Here is a 13,424-nt window from a genome sequence, read left to right on the forward strand (position 1 = left end):
GCGCTATGACGACCTTGAAAGTAAAGTTCACTCTGTTACCCACATGTAGCAGAGTGGACAGATTTAACTTAGTGTTAAGACACTACGTTCCATCCACCGCACAATTTTCAAGACTTCGTGTTAAGTGAGGAAAGTCTTATAAGCAGAGCGTGGACATAAATATAATTCATTCTCTCGATTCGGAATCGAACCTACAACTGTGCGTTTACAGCCGCACGCTTGTGCAACCACGGACTCGAAAGTAAAGTTCGACTAACCAATAATCTTTTACTATTCAAAATAAACACACTATAAAGACAGACTTCATATAAATCACGAGGCGCCTTAAAACGCCAATAACATTTAATGTGCAAACAAATGAAACCATTTTAGCGTTTGATTTTTTTTGTTTAAACAATAAATATTGCAATAAATCTACAAACTATTTACGCGTGAGTCATTTAGTTGTTTCTTTCATTGGAGACATTATGTGTCGTGTGGCGGAACTCAACGTCGCGCTTTAAATTTACACTTAGGTGTGTTATGCTTATTCAAAATATTGATGTATAGCTTCGAGCAAAGCACGCCGACCAACTGTTTTCAACTCCTACTACTTTTAAAATAACGTATAAAATTTTAACATAGTAGTATTTGAACCTGTGCCTCTTGTGTACCTAGTCCAAACCTAGTCTAAGTGCTCTGATCAATAAGGCATATGTTAATTTCAATCTACGAAATACTTATATAAGTATCTGTAGGGCAGTTAACTTACAATTCCTAGTTAAGTATAGAAAGTCTCGTTACCAGAGCAGAGGACAAAATGAAAATAAATCATTCTAACGATTGGAAATTGAACCCAAAACTATTGTTGTGTTTACAGTAACACACTGTGCCGCTGTGCCATGACGGTCTCAGTATAAATATATAGTTCTATAATAAAACTTTGTATAATCTTAGAATTTCAAGACTCACCGTCTGCCCGCTCCAGTATACTGGAACACCCCGCGCTTGACAGATAGCGTTCCCGCCAAAAGTTGACATTCAAACTTTTTAATTTCTTTCACAGTGATTAAACTGTTATAATTAAAAAATATATATTAAACATTTTTGTTAAATAATTATTTTTATGTAATAAATAAAAAATAAATTCTGTGTTCAATAAAATGTGTCGAAAGTTATTTGTGTTTGTACTACTTATTTTATGTGTTGAAATTTTTGCTAAGGATGACAAAAGTAATGCAAGTGATGAGGTTAAGTCGGCTGCAAATAAAATGGTATGTTTTTTTTTATACCTATAGCTGGGTAGGCAGAGGAAACGTCGTTCCCGACACACCACCCAATTTTCTAGACATTGCGGGTCTTGTGACGGCTCTCAACATCATGCTTTGACGTCTCTGGAGAGCGAGAAAATGAAAATAATTTATTGCCACGAGTAGGAATCGAATCGATCAACTGTCGCGTTAAGATTTAGATGCTGTGCAGTTGCACTACGCGGTCTTATTTATTTTAAAATAATATATAACATTTTATATGCAAATAATGTTTTAACATAAAAGTATTGTTTTATGTGAAAAAAAAACAGGTCAAACTAGAGACTGACTCGCCCATCGATGGTTCCGTACCAATTTCGCGATTGTAGTTCAATGGGAACGTGACTTATAAAAAAAAGTTGACAATGTAAATTTTGCGGCCGTATGAAATGAACCACAAGTATAAGTTTGTATTTATGTTTTCAGTGATAAAGCAATAAAATTCTATGTTTCAGATTATTTACTTAACTAACGTATAAACAGACAGACGGACTACCGTTCTGATTTTTTTCTTTTAAGGTATGGAAATCTCAAAATATTATTATTTTCCAATCAATTCGTAAACATTTTGGATTCGATGTCTACTCAAAGGAAATAATTGTTTCCATTTCCCCGCTCTGATAGATGAAGTGCAGCATTTGCATAAGAAGCATAGCATTGAATTTCACCACCACACCAGATTCTCCCAACCTACATTTTTGCCTTTAGAATTCGGCAGAAAGTGGGCAATGAAATTGTCTTGATTAGATCGGAGTGTCTTAACACTAGATTCCCACGTTCCCTCAGTCAATCGTACTATGACACTGCATGAAGTATAAAAATGTTACTTTTTATTTTTCTAGAACCAATCGATTTTTGCTTATTTGAACCTTTGTCCTCTCGCGCACGAAGGTTTCCGTTTCATTATCTATATAAAATACTTTTCATGATAGACGGAAAGACAGACATCGCTGTCTAAATAATAGAGTTGATGTAAGGAACCCTAAAAAAGAAAATGTGACATTCCCGCTATTATATTTTCTACCCACCACCCCAGCTCTATAATAATACAAGTCGTCACAGCTGCGTCAGTCTTACAAACTTTTTATAATTTTTGTAGCATTTATAAGTCTACGTTGGCAAATTACTTATATTTTATGTTGTTTCTTCTTATAATTTGGCAGAATGTGTGGTTTCTTGAGATCATAGTTGGTCAGTGGGTCAGCTTGGACTTTAAACGTGACGATAGTAGGTTCAATACCCACTGAAGGGAATTATATTTTCTTTCTGGTGAGCCAAAGTGCGGCGTCGAGCTCCACTCAAAGCGTCTTCAATGTCGCAATTCTGGTGGAAAAGGGAACACTGTCTTGATTGTAGATTTGTTTCTATTTATTCTTCTATTTGCGATCTCCACTGAAGATGGGCATGAAATATTTAGTATTTTCTTTACCTCGTCCTGGTAAAGTGCTTAAAACCAGGTTCCTAGGTTCCCTCTGCCTACTCTGCTGTGCAATAGTTTCGATTGTATATTGTCTGTCAGTAACTCAGTAGCGTAAGAGCTTTAAAATGAAAAAAATGAAATTTACTATTATATGAAGATTTCTTTCTGCACACAACAATATGTAGACGTGTGAAGAAATAAGAAAAGCAAATTCCAAAGAAAACAATGAAAAAATATTTTAATTTTTCATTATAGTAAATTGTGGTAATAAGTACCAATTCTTACATATTTATTAGAGCTAATATTATGAGTGTGTCAAAAACATTCATAAATATACGACCGACGAGTGTGCCAGATTTGCGAACAAAAATTTATATTTCACACCAAGGCCTGGATGGAATTAAAATTGAAAATATCTAGAAAAATCTTTTGTTTTTAGGGTTCCCTAACTCAAAGGAAAAAAAAGGAACCTTTATAGGATTTAATTGCTCAGTATATCACAAAAAAACAGTAGTATTTGTACTTCATTTCATACAAAATGAATACACCTGCTAATTTAAAGTTGTAAAAATTTTATAAGTAGTACTTCCCGATGAGTTACATTCATGAAATTGGTGCGGTATCCTTGGTGGTTGCCCAACGCGCACTTACCACTTCTCACTTAACGTGGCATACCTAGGTTTCAGTGGTAGTTTTACAGTAGTTTTTATGTGGTCTCTTAATGTGGAATAGCTGTAGCTGGGTAGACAAAGGGAATCTAGTGTTAAGACATTCCGTTCCCCAAACTCCCCCCAAGTTTCGAGATATTGCATATTGACTGCCGTGAGCCGTGACTCACTGCCATGCTTTGCTCGTCAGTGCAAGGAAATGAGAATACATCTCAACTATATAAAACCAGATCAAATTTATAAATAAATCTAAAAATATATCGATGGCCATTAAATTTAGCATAAACTTATTTACGTTGTGCTTTTTCGCCCACGCGTTTGTTGCGAATATATCCTCGCTGTGGATTTGATTGGGAGTGAAATGTTTTTAACGATGCTTATACCTACTGAGAATTTTCTTATTTAGTTTTTGAGTGATTACCTATAATATAAATGTTATCTTTTATACATATATAAAAAAGAAACCTCTTCCGTTGCTGAGTGAAACTACCGGTGCTAAAAAGCTGAAATTTGACAGGTATATAAAGGTTAGACTTCTATCCAAGGGAATAAATATTCATAAAGATTTTTCCGAAATTCCTATAGGAACGAACAAAAAATAACTTTTTTCGTGTTACTTTTTAATGTCCACGCAAACAAACTTGAGGACCATGACTAATATTCAATAGACGTAATCAATCAAATTCCTTCGACCTACAAATACGAAATTTGGCAGAAAGTGAAAACTGACAATACAAAAATGCTTACTTTTATAATAGTTTATTTGTTACAAAATTAATGCAAACTTAAATTTGTAAATTTTTATGAGTTGATTTTCAATTTTAAAATTGTCATGTAACTCTCGGTGGGCGAGTCCGAGTTGCTCTTGACAGGATTTTTGTCAAAGGACGAGCCTTTAAATCATATTCCTTCACGCACTGAAGTAAGGTAGGTAGATATTAGAAAGCGTCCTACATCAGAACTATACAAAAATCAAAATATTCCTCGATAACTAAACTACAAACACAACACAAAAAGAAATTTTCAATTCGAACCAATAGTTCCTGAGATTAGCGTGATCAAATTTTTCAATTTTATAATATTAATATATAGGTAAAGAAATAATTTCTAAGGAAGCTATAAAACGGAACGTGGAGGCGCGCCTATTAAAAATTACATATTACACAAATGTATTTTAATATGCACGTTATAATGTCGCAAATCAGTTGATGACGCATTTCGTGGCTAATAATTTTTGTTGCTATGGATTTTTTTTATAGAAATCTTGAAAAATAAAAGCAGATTGACACTGTATCTCGTATATAGCAGGGTAGGCAGGGTTTTCGGGTATTGGGTGTTAAGTAGCTGAAGGAAATTTTGCGATATTATACCCAGAGCAGAAAAATAATAATAAATCAGGATTCAGGTGCACAGGTTCCCTCTACTCACCCTATTATGTACGAAATAAAGGTTACTAAAAAAAAATCTTAAGTCATGTCCGAACCTACAGCCATTGATTTACACAAATGGTCAAGGTCAAAGTCTTTAAATAAATAATTGATTAATCATTCGAAGTCATTGAAATTATGAATCAACAACTTGAAATCAATTTAAAATAAAATAGACATCATAAATCATTAAAGAACGGATTTTACCTATTTCTAAATCAGTTTCGTAAATATATATTTTTTTACCTTCACACTGTATCTCGTATTATATAGCAGTGCTTGAAAAATTGTGAAGGTGCCGCTGAAACACGACGATCGATGGTGCGATTCGATTCCCACTCAGGGGAATAAAATATTTAACATTTTCATTTCCTCGCTCTGACGAGACGAAGCGCGGCGGTGACTCCCACCAACACGCAGTTCCTCGATAATTCAACGGAAAATGGGGAACAATTCTTAACACTAGGTTTGCGGAATATATTCTCACGTATGAAGCTATAGGCTATATTCTCAAGACTCTTCTTCCTTCTAATTATGTCGACGTAACACGCAGACGAAGCCGCATTTAACAACTAGTATAGCATAATGCATCAGCCGCTTGTTTTATCAACCAAAATAATCTAAATGGTTTCGAGTTTTCGTAACACTTGTGAATAATATTGACCGCCTGGCGTTAGTCCAATGCGGATTAATGTATCGATGTTTTGCTTTCAATAGTTTTGTTTACACTTTTCTTTGGTAGGGTGTTCGAATTTAGAGAAGAAATGTGTTGTAAATCTAAACGCGACAGGTTTGGTGTCGATTCCCATTCGGGGGAATTAATTATTTAATATTTTCATTTTTCTCGTTCAGGTAACGAGGCAAAGGCTTTAATCTCCTTCAATTAACAATGTCTCGGAAATTCGACGGAAAATGAGCGATGGAGTGTATATAATAAAGAATGTAATAAAATTATTTTTTCATATGTTTTCTAAAAAGGGGGTTTTTTTCAGATTAACAATGACAGTCCAGCGCTAATTTTTGCGGACGAGCTGAAGCAAGTTATCGAACGGTACATGTTTGGAATATGTCCTCAGTCTTACAAGGTAAATGATTGTTGTTAGTTTTAACTGACTTAATTTAGATAAGTATGAAATATCTATACATTTTCACTTTTCGAATTTTTTCCTTTATTTATATTGTAAGTTCTCAGCTCATGTTAATATTTATAAGTGTAGACTCATGGGAAGTACTAGGGTACTTTCCGGATACGCGGCAGATGTCATACAAAATTTCAATCAAATAAAAACGGTAGCAACAGCTGCAAAAGTCCTTAAGAACACTACGCTAATCCACATCATGTGTGACATACAAATGACGTATATTTGTTTACATATTGTATGACATCATAATCTAGCTAATTTTCGCCGTTGTATAAATATGTAAATACTGTACAAAATATATTTATTTATTGTATGACATCTGTATATACTACTCGTATGTTGACACAGTACCGTTGGTCGCAGATAACGAGTAAGAAGAACGCGACACTTACATGCGACCTAGATGCAGACCAACAAGATCTGGCTGGAAGGTAATGTATCTAATATTCTTTTTTTTGAGCGCCTTTTTCAATTCAGAAAGTTGGCAGCACCTACCCAAACTCTCTCTCTCTCTCTGTCTAATGCCACGTCCTTTTCGTTCAGAGCGTCTTTGCCGTTCACTATATCTATTATAATGAGGTGAACTAAAATATATTTATAAAGTGCCAGACATTTTTGCAAGATAAATAGATACCTCTATTTTATGCTTTTGCATAGGTACGAGCTATAAAACTTTTTGAGCTTCATTTTTGTTACCAGCTACAGTTATCGTTAGGTCTAGGTCTCTATATCTGTTCAAAACAAAAGCTTGCTGGTGTTAATCTAATACGTTATTCTCTGATTGTGTGTTTTTTTTTAGATTATTAGATGATATACTATTTCAGATTGGCAACACTGGCGCTACGTGTACATACAGTATCAAGAACGGACTGCACGAGGTTCAGCTCCGCGCTCGCCAACACTCTCGGTGAACTCGCTCGGACCGCATCTAATAGACAAGTATTGGCTGCAGGTGAGACATTAACATGTTTTTTTAGCTTCACGCTGTATCCCGCATATAACAGGTTAAATCCACCCCCCCCCCCCCCCTAGCCTACGATAGTCTAACTTTCTTAAAATAATAAATAATATACCTGTTTCCTTTTACAGCTGCAAACGAGAAAAAGAGAAAATTGTCCAAAAGTCAAAAAGCAAAAATCGCGGCGAAACAACGCACAGCGCTCGCCGTCAAGAAGAAGGCCGCCGCTGTTGCCGCCGCAGCCGCTGCCAAGATGGCCACCCCTTAATGTATAGATAATAAATTATGTGTTATTAAAAATATATAATAAATTAATAGGATGTTTTACTCAGCTTCACGCTGTATCCCACACACAGCAGAGTAGGCAAAGGGAACCTAGTGTTAAGACACTCTGTGCCCCACTTTCTGCCAAATTCTGGAGGCATTGCATGTTGAGTGGCAGAAATCAACACCGCGCTTTACCTCGACACCAGAGCAAAGAAATGGAAATATAAACGTAAATAAATATTTCACTTTCTCGAATGGGGATCGAACCCGCAACCGTCGCGTTATATACCTTGAGTAGGTATCGCACCCACAACCTGTCGCGTTTACAATCACACGCTTGTGTTCCTGCGCCACGGATGGCAACGACTATATTTATATATAAATTATGTTAAGGTAAATTTTTTTTTTTTTTTTTTATGGAAGAAGGACAAGGCAAACGAGCGTTCGGGTCACCTGATGATGATCACCGCCGCCCACGACCCCGTGCAGCACCGGAGGAGCTACAGGTGCGTTGCCGGCCTTTAAGGTGGAGATAGACGCGCTTTTTGAAGGTACCCATATCGTACCGACCTGGAAACACTGCCGCGGGTAGGCCATTCCACAGTTCGGTGGCGCGTGGAAGGAAATTTCTACGAAACCGCACAGTAGTGGAGTGCCACGTATCCAGGTGGTGTGGATGGTATTTAAGTTTGTAACGTACTGTGCGGTTGGAAAATTCGGCGGCAGGTAACAGGTCGAACAGTTCTTCAGAACACTCACCATGAAAAATGCGATAGAGAACGCACAGCGAGGAGACGTTTCTACGCAGAGCCAAAGTGTCAAGCCTTTCACAGCTTACTGGGTCCTTAATGATTCGAACAGCTCTACGTTGTATGCGATCAAATGGGTCAAGCTGATACTGGGGTGCACCAGCCCAGAGATGAGAACAGTACTCCATGTGTGGCCGAACCTGGGCCCTATATAGGGCCAATCGGTGTTTTGGCGTGAAGTACCGTCTCGCTCTATTGATGACCCCTAGTTTCTTCGAGGCCAACATGGCCTTGCTTTCCAGATGATCGCGATACTGGCAGTCACTCGAAACATTAAGGCCCAATATGCTGATACTGGGCGCGGCTAAAAGGGGAGTATTCTGAAAGACTGGCGATACGATAAATGGGGTTTTTTTAGTGGTTAACGCGCAAACCTGTGTCTTCAGGGGGTTAAATTGGACCAGGTTCTTTTCACCCCATGAAGAGACAATCTCGAGGGACGCCTCAACAGAAGACACAAGTTTATTTCGGTACTGTTCAGCGTTTTCCCGAGAAAGACTTGCGCGGCCGGAGTAAACAGCGTCCACTGTGCTGTCATCTGCATAGCAATGAATGCTAGAATCTTCTAGCATGTCATTGATATGCAGAAGAAACAGCGTGGGGGACAGCACGCAGCCTTGGGGAACGCCAGCGTTCACGGGCATATGATTGGAGCAAAAACCGTCGACAACGACCTTGATGCTGCGCCCAGTGAGAAAGCTGGCGATCCACCTGCATAAGTTCTCGGGAAGCCCATAGGATGGAAGTTTGGCAAGGAGCGCTCCATGCCACACTCGATCAAAGGCCTTCGCCATGTCCAAACTAACTGCCAGGCCCTCTCCCTTGCTTTCAATAGCCGCAGCCCAACGGTGGGTAAGGTAAACCAGAAGATCACCGGTTGAGCGACCATGGCGGAAGCCATATTGACGGTCATTAATCAATCGGTGATCCTCTAGATAAACCAAGAGCTGGCTATTGATGATGCTCTCCATGACTTTTGAGAGTAGGGAGGTGATGGCAATAGGCCTGTAGTTAGATGGATCGGATCCATCGCCCTTCTTCGGGATCGGGTGGATAAGAGCGCTCTTCCATGAATCTGGGACTACGCCGACTGAGTACGAGTGCCGAAACAAACGCGTTAGCACCGGTGTCAGCTCAGGAGCACAAGAACGAAGCACTAAGGGGGAGATGCCATCTGGTCCGCTCGACTTATGGATGTCCAAAGAGGACAGAGCTCGCCTTACAGCTTTTTGGTTGAACTTAACCTCAGGCATTGAGCTCTGGCACCGCGGGATGGACGGTGGCGTTGATCCTTGGTCATCCAAAGTCGAGTTCGAGGCAAAGAGAGCGCCCAGGAGATCGGCTTTCTCCTTCGCCGTATGGACCAAGATGTCATTCCCCTTGCGTAAAGGCGGAAGCGAAGGCTGGCTGAAGTTGCCGAGTGCCGCCTTTGAGAGCGCCCAAAACTGGTGAGTTCCGGACGGGTAGCTCTCAAGCTTCTCGCCGATTTTGGCGATATGCTGGGACCTTGCTTTGGCAATTTGCCGCTTAAAGGACCTAGAGGCCCGGTTATACTCTCTTTTTGAGGCTTTCACCTTCGGATCCTTAGTAACCAGTGCCTCGGCCCAGATTTGATATGCCTCGCGTTTGCTAAGGGCAGCAAGTTTGCAAGACGTATCAAACCAAGGCTGTGACTTGCCACCGATGGGCACTACAGTGCTAGGAATGTAAAGTTCCATGCCCTGCAGAACCACGTCGGCAACAGCAGCGGCACAGGTACTAGGATCATCAGAAGAGAAGCAAACCGGTCCCCAGGGATAAGATGAGTAAAATGTACGCATCCCATCCCAATCTGCTGACTTGTAGTGCCAAACGCGACGAGTTGCGGGTGTTCTGCGACTGCCGCGCTGAACGGGCACGACACTCCGTACCAGGCAGTGGTCAGAAGACCCCAAAGGAGCATCGACGACCACCTGGTACTGTTCCGGGTGCGAAGTCAGCAGAAGGTCCAATAAGGAGGCATTGTGGTTGTCCACGTCCGGGAGTCGCGTAGGCGACTCGACCAATTGGGACAATCCATTCGCCGTAGCAAGGTCAAAAACGGCCCTCCCAGCGTGGTCGGTGGTGCGTGATCCAAGCCAACTGGCATTGTGCGCGTTAAAATCGCCAAGTATCACGACCTCAGCAGAAGGGATCTGTGAGAGCATATCGTCGATGGCCGATTGCATGTGCTCCATGAGCCGATCCGTTTCCGCATTGCCACTGTGGGACCTGTAAAGGCATGCGTAGACTCGGGTTCGATCGTCCGAGTCAACACGGAGCCAGATAGTCGACAGGTCTCGACCTTCAAGATTAGCAAGACGACGGAAACTCAGGTCCTCCCTTACGTACACAGCGACCCCGGCATGAGGCATAAAGTTGTGTTCTATTTTATAGCCGGGGTATTGGAGGTAGGCTGTGTCGCTCGGTCGGACAATTTGAGTCTCCGTCAGAAATAACAAGGCCGGCCGTGCCGTCTCAAGATGGTGGTGGACGGCATTCAGATTTGAGTGAAGACCCCTGATATTGGAAAAGTCCACGTTTAGTGTGGTAGGGGTTGCCGTGGGGCGTACGTCTCGTTTGCCTTGTTTGCAATTTGGTCTTGTGCGCGGTACGTTGCCCTCCCCAGAATTCGAAGGGCAGCCTGAGCTTGAGGACTCAGGGAGGGATTCTCCAGCACCGGAGGTGCTGGTACCCTCCTGGGGTAGATTCTCTTTATGTGCCGCTTTCATATTCCAGGGAGGGGTGGGGGTTGGGCTCCGGAGCCCGGCATTACCTAATGCGAAACGCAGTGGCATAAAGCCACTACTTAACGCCGGTTTTAAATGCCGGGGGTGGTATTGATCCGGTCGAGTCTGCCCAAACGTGTTGCCATTGCTGGCGACGTGACTCTACCACACGTACTTTAGTCGCCTCTTACGACACCATCAGTACCAGGGTGATCCTATTCTAGGCCGGGATCACACGGCCAAAATAAAATATAATTTATGTTTCTAATAAATAGACTAAATACATTTAAATGGTAATTTAATTTAAATAAACCTAATATTTTTGTAATTTCTTTTGTGTTTCTTTTGTGTCTAGCTTTTAAGTTTTCCCAACTTGATAGACCCACATAACATTAAAAATAATTTATTCACCGAGTGGAAATTGAACCAAACAACCACCATGTTGACAGTCAGATGTTATACCACTGCGAGACCGTAGCCTCAGAATGTAAATTGTTAATTACATAAATAATTTTCTTTTGCTTAAAAAAACAATATAAACGAGAATAAAGAAATATTTTAAAATAGGATAAATAAGAAAAATAAAAGAAAAAGAATAGATTCTCAACTATATTTCATAAATACAATAATTATAAAGTTGGAATTAGACCACTTTTATAATGTTGCCATAATAATGAAAAAAATCTTAATTAAAATATTTATTACTGGCAACATTAATAATTGGTATATTAGATGTTCTTCACTATTGCCTTAAATAACTAAATTTGATCTTGATTTTTACTTTTTGGGTGACACCATTTCTTCAAGGGCTTTGATTTCAGCTGAAAACAAATTAAAAAAATATTAATTTGATAACCATCAAGTACTGTAATTGGGATTGTATCTCAGAAAGTTATCGATTTTTTTAATTTGTGCTGCATTCTGCATATACCACACTACATCCCGCATATAGGATAGTCAGTAGAGGGAACCTAGTGTTAAGATACTTTTTCCTTACATACCGTCCAATTTTCAAAACATTGCATGTTGAATGGCAGAATTAAATGTGGCACTTTTGTCTACAAGGAACAAAACCTTTCACAGCAAGGAAATTAATATAAAAAACATCTTTCTGTGTATACTTTTGACTGGGGCTCAAATCCACTAATCATTTTATCAATTTTATGTATGCTGACCCATTGCGACATAATGACTCCAATAATATATATATATTTTTAACTCAATGCAGTCAATCCCTCACAGGGTAGGCAGGGGGAACTGAGTGTTAAGGTAATCTGGTTTCACTACATACTCCCCATGTTTGACCAAATGTTACAATGGCTTCAATAATTTTTATAAAGAATTATAATAGTATAATTCCTAACAATTATTGATAAACAACTGAATTGCATCTTACATCATTTAAAAATGAAAATATTAGTTTAAGATTTTATTTTTTAGCTTTACTCTGCATCCTGAACATAGCAGGGTGTACAGACTGAACTTGAGAATGTAGTATAAAAACAATCTGTACCCTTTGACAAATTTTCCAGACATTGCTTGTTGAATGGCAGAACAGAACACTGGACTTTGCATCCTTACCAGAGCAAAAAAATGAAAATATTAAATATCCCCCAAGAGAGACTATAAAGGCTTTAACTAAATATATCACATATAAAATAGAAAATAATCCTAATTCTCTATACCGGCAGCAGCGATAGCTTTCTCCTCCTTAAGCTTCGCATCTCTGATAACCTTCTCCTTGGCTTCAATCTCGCGGAACTTGGTTTCCTTCTTAGATAATCTGTTCTGGTGGAAGGCACCATACAGAATTCCCACTGATAGGAATGACCAGCGGCCAAACTGAAAGAGAAATAATATTTTTTTGTCAAATACTAGCTTTCACTTAAAGCTTCAACTTTCTTCGATAAATGGACAATCTAATACAAAAAGCTTGTTTCAATTTATACCATTACTTTTTGAGATTAGAATATTCAGCCAAATAAACTCTTCAGTTTTATAATATCAATTGATTTTTTTTATTTACAGTCAATGGGACTGTGCCAATTGAGCACAATTGACAAAACCCATGAAGGAAATTTGTTTTTATAATATTGGTATAGTATCAATTTAATAAGTTGTGACATATTAAAAATCTTTTTAATATAAATATTTATTTCTATTATATTAAAAAGATATTAATAAATATTTATTTATATTATACTAGCCAAATTTTTTTATTTCTATTGTATACTTAAACGATTTTAATTTTTAATCAAATCTTGATATTTTTACTGTGTATTGGCAGTTTTTTAAGTTTATTTTAAAACACTTATTACTAAAAGAACCCTAGAAAGTGCAAAACTTATACAAAGTATACTAATGATGAAGAATGTGTTTTAAATTATAATTGTTTATATTTATACAATAATTATACATGGTGTATATTTAATAATTATTACCAAAAGTAATATTATCAAGTAAAAAACACTGTTACATAATTATATAAGGGTTATTTTGAAATAAAAATCTAACTTACTCTGATCAATGGTGATACTCTAACTGGAGGTCCATAAGGTAAATCTGCCATTTTGATTAGTTTTTAGTTTAATTTGCAATCCGATTAGGATTTTTTAGCAAAATTTTAAGACAGTTAATGTAATTCTGCGCTGAGGTTATGATAGAACAATGTTGCTATATATAAAAGTTTAAACTTTT

General features: G+C 38.5%; 2 protein-coding genes across 3 annotated transcripts; one reads left to right on the forward strand and one right to left on the reverse strand.

Moving 5' to 3' along the window:
• The first annotated feature begins 960 nt into the window (after positions 1-960).
• LOC146530324 (uncharacterized) lies at positions 961-8,720 on the forward strand. 2 transcript variants are annotated; one of them, XM_085200891.1, is made up of 5 exons: positions 961-1,253; positions 5,797-5,889; positions 6,295-6,377; positions 6,771-6,898; positions 7,036-8,720. In XM_085200891.1, exons 1-5 carry the CDS (start codon positions 1,143-1,145, stop codon positions 7,170-7,172), a joined length of 552 nt encoding a protein of 183 aa, XP_085057017.1. In that variant the 5' UTR covers positions 961-1,142; the 3' UTR covers positions 7,173-8,720. The 2 variants fall into 2 exon arrangements, with proteins under 2 accessions (XP_085057017.1, XP_085057018.1); XM_085200892.1 differs by having other exon boundaries at positions 962-1,253; positions 6,310-6,377.
• A 2,603-nt stretch (positions 8,721-11,323) lies between these two features.
• On the reverse strand, positions 11,324-13,406 carry ATPsynE (ATP synthase, subunit E). The gene is made up of 3 exons (XM_085200895.1): positions 13,246-13,406; positions 12,413-12,569; positions 11,324-11,548 (listed from the first exon to the last, which is right to left on the reverse strand). Exons 1-3 carry the CDS (start codon positions 13,294-13,296, stop codon positions 11,505-11,507), a joined length of 252 nt encoding a protein of 83 aa, XP_085057021.1. The 5' UTR covers positions 13,297-13,406; the 3' UTR covers positions 11,324-11,504.
• Positions 13,407-13,424: the final 18 nt, after the last annotated feature.

The sequence above is a fragment of the Heliconius melpomene genome, chromosome 17 (assembly GCF_056956725.1).
Source record: "Heliconius melpomene rosina isolate 202511_hmr_F chromosome 17, ASM5695672v1, whole genome shotgun sequence".
Taxonomy (NCBI): domain Eukaryota; kingdom Metazoa; phylum Arthropoda; class Insecta; order Lepidoptera; family Nymphalidae; genus Heliconius; species Heliconius melpomene.